Source organism: Glycine soja, chromosome 1 (genome assembly GCF_004193775.1).
Source record: "Glycine soja cultivar W05 chromosome 1, ASM419377v2, whole genome shotgun sequence".
NCBI classification, from domain to species: Eukaryota; Viridiplantae; Streptophyta; class Magnoliopsida; order Fabales; family Fabaceae; genus Glycine; species Glycine soja.
This window is the reverse complement of record NC_041002.1, coordinates 36,757,414-36,766,926: the sequence shown is the minus strand read 5'-3', so window position 1 is coordinate 36,766,926 and position 9,513 is coordinate 36,757,414. Positions and strand designations below refer to the sequence as shown.

The window sequence follows — 9,513 nt, the reverse complement described above, 5'->3', positions numbered from 1 at the left end:
TGCTTAAGTATTATTATGAAAATTTGTATGAACATGACTCTTTTACTCAAGTGAGGTGCATTCGACAATTGTGTTATGACTTAGTTTCTGATTACCAAATGAAAATGAACAAAGACTCTTTTGGTGGTAATATTGGTCATGTTACTGATAGTGAAGTTGTTGGTGATGCATTATCTGAGTATGATAGATTTATTATAAGGAATAAATGACTAAAAGTTCTTATGTTAAATTAGAGTTAGACCACTATTTAGAAGAAAAGATTTTACCAAGAGTTGTTGACTTTGATATTTTGATGTGGTGAAAGTTTAATGGTGTCAAGTATCCAACACTTCAAGCAATTGCTAAGGATATATTAGCTATTCCTCTATCTACTGTAGCTTCAGAATCCGCATTTAGCACTGGTGGTCAAATATTAAGTCCACATCGTAGTCGACTTCAATGGACTACTTTAGAGGCTTTAATGTGCGCTAGAAGTTGGTTGTGGAGTGCTGAAAATACTAGTAAAATTTTATTCATATATGTTGTTAAATTGATATTTGTGTTTATTCAAGAACTAATACTTGTAATGTATTTTTATAGGTTCTATGAGCTATAAAGTTGTTACTGAATGTGCTACTGTAATGAATGAAATGATTTCAGATGATGAAGGTAAATAATGTTCTAAATTTCATTTTTTTGTTATTATATAATATAAGCTTTTGTTCTAATTTTTATTTCTTTTATGCAGGTGGAATGATGGGTGTGGTGTCACTAATTTGGAGGAATGATTAACATTTATTTGTTGAACAATTTAAGTTGTTTTTTTATTATGTAATTTGAAAGAATGAAACATTTTTAAGTTGCTGAACAGAATCATATGCTAAATAGAATGAAACATGTTGAAGGACAATCAACATAGTATATTAGTATCTCATTTTTTGCTAAATAGAATCATATGCTACTTATTGTTGGGACAACATATATTTACATGATAATCTATTTTGGGGGAAAATAAATATGCATGTCCTTAATTTCTCATGCAATACCCAAATTTTATGATTTTAATTGAATTGATTGATTTTTTTTAGTAATTTTTTAAATTATGATATTTATCCCATATTTTGAATTTGTTATTGTTTTTTTTACGTAACTGCATTTTTTTTCCATTTTTTTTCCAATAAGTTATAATATTTTCTCTCTCTCTTTTTTAAAATTTTTTTAATCAATACTAGCAGGGGCGGGGTGGGAAAACCTGACCCCCAACAGGAACGGGGATGGATTCATATTTTTTAACCCCGATGGGAACCAAGGGTGGAGTCGGGGATCAGTTACAAAGTCGGGGGTAGACATGGCAATGGGGCGGGGTGGGGCGGGTATGAGTATTGTCTCCCTAATCTCTTACCCCGACTCCCCAACATATCCCCATACTTGTATCCGATACCCGACGGGTTTAAGTTTATTGTCTCGTCCCCGTACCTGTTGGGTACCCGTCGGGTATCGGGTATCCCCGACCCTGTCCCATACACGATTCAAATTAGAAAAATATTTTTTTTTATAAAAAAATATTAAAAATTTGATTTTAGAAAAAATAAATTGATTGTTAAACATTTATTTTCAACTACTTATATATCAATAAATTTATTATAGCATGTGTGTCTACAAAAATAGTTAAGAAAATAATATTAAATTATGTCAAAGTTCTAAAATAAAATTAACTAGTAATAAAAATTTTATGCCTTTTGATTAAATTATACAAAATTTTTAAAGATTTTAAGTGGCGAGACGGATTCGGGTTCGGGATCGGGACAAGTCTACTAATCTCATACCACCCGACTTTTAGTTATCAGAAAAAATCCGAACCCATACCCGGTCAACTTGTATATTACCCGTCAAAATTAAGACGAATTCCGATGAATATCCATAAATACGAATTTTTTTGCCATGTCTAATCGGAGCGAGAGTGGGAAATGGAATATCCGTCCCCGTGTCACCCATTGCTATGCCTAGGAGTGGCCATAGCCTAATTGGCTCTTGCGGTCTCAAGTCAATTCTCACCGAATCATATCCTAATCGGGTCACTGTTACTGATTTTTTTTTTTCTTCAAACAAATATAACATTGAGGATTTCATTTTAATTTAATTAATTAACTAACAGTGCTGATTATTTCAAAAGCTAGAAGATACTATTAGTTTTGTGGATTTGGTCTTATTCGCTCATTTTGGTGGCAACAGCTTCAGCAAGAGAGAAAGGTTTGACGTCAAGGAAAAGTTGTAAGCGGTGATCTTTCTCGTTTTCTCGTTTCACTCTTTATTTCTTTATTATTATTATTATTAAAACATGAATTTATTATTTGAATTTCACTAGTAGAAACTAGAAAGACAGACATTACCTATATGTACACTTTTTTTTTTTTAAAAAATAAGGCATAAAATAGGAGAAAGAATGGAATAAATGGCCACATTGGTAAATTAAAGATATAAATTAAAATGAGATATTGCTTAAATATTATTATTCAAATGAAAAAACATGAATTTATTTTTTATATTTTACTAATAGAAAGACAAACATTACTTGTATTTACACTTAATTTATATTCTTTTCATTAAATAAAGTCTCAAATTTAAATTTTGTAAATAAAAAATTTGATTGAAAAAAGAGATCTTATTAAATGGTGAAATCAATTTTTATTTTATTTTTTTATAAAGATTAATCATCTTCAAAATTTATAGACTTTTGTACACAAAACATCAAGCTCTTCCTATTCTATTATATTTGTCATTTTTAAAATGCTTTTTTTTTATTATCTCAAATCATTTGTAAGTTTTAAACATCAAGAAAAATATTACCCCTAAAAAACATCGAGAAAATATTAATTATTTTTTCAATAATAAATACACTAATAAAAGTATATTTCTAATTATTCAGTGTAGTACTGAGTTAATAAAATTATTTTGTCATAAAAAGTTGGTTTAATTAATTATTTTCTTAAAATATGTGTTTTAGCTTTAATAACAAACAAAAATAATACTGAAGAACATAACTTATTAGAGTTTTTTTTTTTTTGGATGAGTAACTTTTTAGAGTTTAACTTTCTTTCATGTAAATATTTTTATATTATTAATTGATTAAAAATTATGAGAAAAATGACTTTTAAAGTAACTGATAATTAATTATTATAAAAAGTAGTAAACTCATCATATACTATAATCTTTCGTGGGATGATAGTGTAAAAATTTTATTAACATATTTTTTAGAAAAATGGAAATAATTAAATTTTTTAGAAGGTAATATTAATTTTTGATAAACAATATTGTTAATATTTTTATTATATTATTTTTATGTGCAAGTAAAGGAAGAATATTAAAATAGTGAGAATTGGAAATATAAAAAATAGGGGCACTCTTTATAATTTTCTACTCTCTTCTCAACTGTCCCGCCGTGTTCATCTCGCGTGCATAGCAGTCAGGAAAACACTGCGAGAAAGAGAAGAAGAATCAGAGAGAGAAACAAGAGAGAGAAACAAGAGAGAGAAACGAAAACCCCTTTTGACCATTGCGCCTCCGTTTCCATTTCCCCCATTGATTCTGCCACCAAAATCTCTTCTGTATTTTTTTTCTTCTTCTTGTGATCATTCATTCCTCTCATCTGGGGCACGGTTCTGTTTTTGTGATCAACCTCAAATTTCCGATCTTTTCCTCTTCCCGATTCGAATTTGGATACCCAGTTGTGTTTCTCTTTCTGGGTGTGTCTCCTTTCGGCCTAAGTTTCGGTTTTTGCATAGTGGGAAAGTTTAAAAAGGGATTAATTCTATGTGGGTATCGCTCATATTGGCCAATCAATGTTGACTCTATCATCAGTGTGGTTATGAGGTAACATGGAAGTGCTCCTTGCGCGCATAACCCATCAACGACAACAACAGGGACAATAACATGTCGTTTTACATTGGCCGTGAGGCTTCAAAGGTTGCTTATTTGTCCCCCCCACCCTCTTGGTGTTGTTGTTTCTTTTCTTGTGTTCTTGTGTTGATGTTTGTTTGGTTTTTGGTGTGTGTTTGTGTAGCTATGGAAGAGAATTTGTGCAGAGACAACTACAGAGATCAACCTCCTTGCTGAGAATTGGAAGTACCTTCTGGCTGGTCTTGTTTGTCAGGTTTTCTTTTTCCTCCCTCTTTGATCAACCTCGTGCAATGGTTGAGTGTGGTTTACCTTTAGTATAGAAGGTTCCTTTTGTTTTACTTTGATGTGGAGGGAAATTTTCTGAAAGTGTTTTATGGTTGTTGGATTGGAACTTTACTTGCATGCTACATGGAGTTCGGTTTTTCTTGTTCGTGTTGTTTGTTGGTGTGGCTAGTGGTACAATTGCTTGCTTTTGTTTTATTTTGTTTGTTTCTCGGTAGGAATGAATGAGGATTACAAATTACAATACTGTTACTATCACTTGGTTTGATTACTGAAGCTTATTTTGTCAATGGTTATGAAGTGTCAGAGTTGATGGCTGAGTGTTCAAATTAGGGAATTTTAGGAACTTGTAACTGCTTGAAGCATCTTTTGTCATATTCTGCAACTATGATGACTTGCTTTAGATGATGAGTTATTTGATCTTCCATCTCAAAAACCAATTTACCTTACCCTCAGTTCTCTGTGAAACTCTGGGTTCTGGGAAGATGATCAAATGTTTCATTTCCATCATTGGAAACATTTACTAGTTTGCAGCTAGTTGTTGAGGAAAGATATTGAGGGCCAATGTTCTATGAAAAAGAAATAAGAACGGCAAATTTTTGCAAAGTATATGTTTCTGTGTTTCTATTCTTGTCTATGTTTTGTATGCATAAAGTGTAACACAGTATAGTACATTGGTTTACTTGGTTACTTGACATACTATTTATCGCAATGTTTGATGTCTGAATTTTAACTGTTTCTCTACAGTATATACATGGTTTGGCTGCCCGAGGAGTTCATTATTTACATAGGCCTGGCCCTACTCTACAAGATGTTGGATTCTTCCTTCTTCCGGTTTGTAATTGCCATTCCCTTCTCTCTCTCTCTCTCTCTTGGAAAAACCAGTACATAGAATGATAATAATGCCCTTGTAATTTTTAATCTTTGGTGCTGTTATTACAGGAGCTTGGGCAAGACAAAGCTTACATAAGTGAAACACTGTTTGCCATGATTTTTATATCGTTTGTCTCGGTAAGAATTCCCCCTTCCCGTTCTTTGTCTCAGTTTTCATAGATTAACTGTATGACTGTGTTGTGTCAGCATTTACCTTTTTACGCCCACCTTTTATGTGATAGGTTATATTTTACCTACCTATGGCATTAAAATTTACAGACAATTCTATATTCTACTATGAACATGTTTTTTTTGGTGTGATAAATTCTTCAGGTAAATATGGCTTGATCATGAATGTGTGTGCTATACTGCCACCGTCTGGTGTTTCCTTGAAGTCAGACTACTGAGCTGTTATTTCTAATATATTGTTTTCATTGTGGCTTTGTGAGGCTTGAAAAGTTACCCACGAGGTGTTTGTACTGACTATTGAGACTTGTAGGAAAATAAAAAAAATGAGAAATAAAAGAAAGGAAAATATCATTTCTTACTTTGTGGTTTGAAGTTTCTTCTTAGTGGTTTAGTACTGATGTCAGTGAAGGATTATTTTAATCTTGATTCTATGGCTTTATTAATTTTTGCCTGATACTTTCTGCTACTGCAGGATTCGACATATATAGTATTAGTAATTTAGTATAATATTATCCCTGTTTCAATGGCTTATTTTCCTTTCTAAAAATCCCTTTTGGCCTGTATGGCTTATTTTCGTGAACTTCTCATTTAAACAAGTATCGTTTTCTTTCCTTTATTTATTTTTTGTGAAGTTTCATGTATATTCTTTGATATGTGATTTTGCAGTGGACATTTCATCCATTCATATTGAAGAACAGAAAGATCTACACAGTTCTAATATGGTGCAGGGTTTTAGCATTCTTAGTGGTAAGTGTTGATCACATTATCTCATGTTTAATAAGTATTGTTTATTTTTTTGGGAATCCTAATTGAATAAATAAGTTCTTAGGGTGATAGATTGATGAATTAGGATGATTCAAAATTTAATGCTCAGGTGTAACCCTGATTATTATGTGATGTCATCATGCCTTGCTTTCTGTTCCTCTTACATGGTCAGAAAAGTATATTCCTGGCCATTTAAAAGCTTCAGATAGAGTTAAGTGCCTATTCTGTATATGTGAATCTGCCAGTTTTCTCACTTCATATTTGTGTACTGCAGGGTTCTCAAGTTCTTCGCATAATCACATTTTATTCTACACAACTTCCTGGTCCAAATTACCATTGCCGTGAGGTACAATTGTTTGAGAATGTGTTTGTAAAACATGTCACATGTTGTGTTTAAGTATTCTCTTAACTACTGCAAATAACATATGTGGGCAAGATCTTTTATTATTATTTTCTTTAGATTCTTAAATTTTTAGACTACTTAATGTATCATGCAGGGTTCTAAACTTGCCACATTACCCCGTCCAGATAGTGTCCTTGAAGTGCTATTGATTAATTGTGAGTATACATTATCGTATTGGAGTTGTTCATATTTGATGCCTATGTATTTGTTTTGTTGCTCATTTCAATTATATTATGTACAGTTCCACGTGGTGTGGTCTATGGATGTGGTGATTTGATATTCTCATCACACATGATCTTTACACTTGTTTTTGTGCTCACGTATCAGAAATATGGCACTCGAAGGTAAAATTGGCTTATAAATTCCTTCCATCTTGTTTTGTTGAAGAATCAACTCTGTCAAGATATTTTACTGCAGTAACTTTTGTTAGGCTAATTTATTATGAGAAATGCCAACAACACATTCTTTAACACACTCTATTATTAGTTGTAATTTGTTGGAAATCACAAAATTGTGTGATCACACACCTTAGTTAATGAATCTCACTCATGATTTTGTAGATTTTCATTAAATTTTAATCAATAAGAAAGTGTGTTATAAGGAGTGTGTTGCTATTATTCATTTCATTTTCAGTCCTTCCTGTCACATTCTGTTATGTTTAAATTTAAATTCTGATTTGTTGTAACTGTTGACATTGATGAACCATTAGGTCACTAAAGCAGCTAGGGTGGTTGCTTGCTGTGGTTCAGAGTCTTTTGATAGTAGCATCTCGCAAACATTACACGGTTGACGTAGTTGTTGCCTGGTAAGGAGCATATATTGCTATGTAATGTGAAAACTGTGGCCTATGTCCCTTTTGTGTTGATCTTTTTGGTCCATGGCTGGCAGGTACACTGTTAATTTGGTGGTGTTTTTTATTGACAAGAAATTGCCAGGTTAGAACATTTGTCACATGCACATAATTACATAGCTATTGTCTTTATTTGATTGCCATTTGCTGTTGTTCTGACTTAGTTATTCTGCAGAATTACCAGACAGGTCAATTGCAGCTGCAACCTTGCTACCTTTGAGCACCAAAGACAAAGACAGCAGGACCAAAGAGGAGAACCACAAGCTATTGAATGGGAATTCTGGAGACCCTGTAGATTGGGTACTTTGAATGCACTTGTCCTTACCCTTGTTCCATTCATGTCATGTCTTTGTCTCTTTGATTTGGACTTAACATGGTTGTTTTAATTTGCTCAGAGGCAGAGAACACAAGTGAATGGCAAGATCATGGAAGATGGCAATACACTCCATGCAGACTCTGCCATGAATGGTGCATAGATATTGGAGCCTCTGCTGTACAAATTGGATCCACTGCAAGATTGCTGATGGAAAGCTGCAACCACCTTCAATTTGAAGGATTTGTTGTCTGAAACATTCACCTGTTAATTCAAATTAGTAGGGCCTGATTTGTACTAGTGAAATTGAAATTGGGTTGTGCATTTCAACATTTTGCAGCTCAGATCCCTTGTCATGGTTAAATTATCTATACACCATCAGCATGTGCCATAGAAAAATTTCCATTTCCTCTTTTACCCTACATCATTGATCCCACATGCATAATGCTGTACAGTCCTTGTTTTTGTTGGTTGTTAAACTTCTTGCAATCACATGGTAACCAACCTAATGATCAGCACTATGTAATAGACTAGTAGGCGTGTTTTGTATAAAAGTAAGGGAAATTCTAATTCCTAGATCAACTTTGCCTGGTTAAAGCAGAGTAAATTCCACTAATCATCCCTGAGATTTCTTGTAATTACTCAAACACTTACTTTTTTAACCATATCATTTACCTCGTTTGCCTCCTTTATAGGAGGTGTTAGTGTAACATATGAGGGGTGTTAGTGTAATATTTTTAAACAAGATTAGTGTAGGAATAGAAAAAAAAATAGTATTGTGTAATTTGAGAAAGGCAAAAGGAGGATGGGTGCAATTTGATCGTTAAAGTAAAATGCAATGTGTCAACTGTCAACACTTTTTTTGGCTTTTTCCATGTTGAAAAGGGGTTGAAAGTGGAAAAGGATATGTAGGATTTGAGTTAATTACTGTTCATTGGAGGGCTCATTATCCCTAAAATGATTAGTTTGGTGGTAACGATCAAAAGGGAACCAACACAAGCGTGACTTATTCTTAAAATTCGAAATGGTGATAAGTGACATGAGCAAGCACATGATGCTTTGACCGCGCATGTGCTTTTTTACGCATCACAATGCTTTATGTCCATTGTCCCATTCCTTGTCCGTCGTCTCCAAACCCAATTTGGATGTTTTAGGTACCCCTTCTATTCAAATAGTTTCTCCTTTCACAACATTAACTCATTGCTGATGTAACATGTCACATGCCTCATATACTTGTCACGTGGGGCACCCCTCTACACCGCTTAACTAACGCGTTTTGTGGCCTTTTTTTTGTTCCTTTGTTGAAGCACTTGGTCTAATCCAAATGGGGCATTGTGTTTCTCAACATTATTGCCAATCCAGCAAGTGTGACGTGTTAGGTTTATAGCTTGTGGCCATCCATGCATGTATACATAGCCTCATTTATCACAACCAAGATACTCTCGGCTTGGGGTGTTTGTTTGTTGCCTAATAATGAAAACTAATTCTAAGGAGCTTCCAAAGGTGACATCATTATTTGTTCATAGGTGCAACATTTGGAGATACACAGAGATCCTGTTTTCCCATCCAATTTGGTCAAAAGGATGGCTATACATTTGGGAATATAACTAAATATTTATTGATAGGAATGCATTGTATAGAAGTATTTTAACTCTATCCATTAATCATAAATAATTCTTAGTATGATTTTTAAGATAAATATTAAAATAATAACAAACTTGCCACACATAATAACAGTGTAAAAAAGTTTATCCAATTATTACATATTATTTATTGATATAAAAAATAGATCCAATAGAAAACTTATGGTGATTAGGATAAATAAATCTTTTCCCTTTTGTTAATAATCATATAAATGTCATTTAATTTATTTTTATTTACAAATATTTGTACAGAAAAATGATGAAAACAATAAAGTGATATTTCCACGAATTTTCTTACAAAAATAAGAAAAGAGTTGAT

At 32.9% G+C, this 9,513-nt stretch overlaps 1 protein-coding gene across 1 annotated transcript; it reads left to right on the top strand.

Moving 5' to 3' along the window:
- The first annotated feature begins 3,395 nt into the window (after nucleotides 1-3,395).
- Nucleotides 3,396-8,168, top strand: LOC114415308 (phosphatidylinositol:ceramide inositolphosphotransferase 1-like). Its single transcript, XM_028379932.1, has 12 exons — nucleotides 3,396-3,942; nucleotides 4,040-4,129; nucleotides 4,906-4,992; nucleotides 5,101-5,169; nucleotides 5,887-5,967; nucleotides 6,260-6,331; nucleotides 6,483-6,543; nucleotides 6,630-6,732; nucleotides 7,098-7,193; nucleotides 7,277-7,323; nucleotides 7,414-7,538; nucleotides 7,634-8,168. The coding sequence occupies exons 1-12, from the start codon at nucleotides 3,910-3,912 to the stop codon at nucleotides 7,712-7,714; spliced, it is 945 nt and encodes a 314-aa protein (XP_028235733.1). The 5' UTR covers nucleotides 3,396-3,909; the 3' UTR covers nucleotides 7,715-8,168.
- Nucleotides 8,169-9,513: the final 1,345 nt, after the last annotated feature.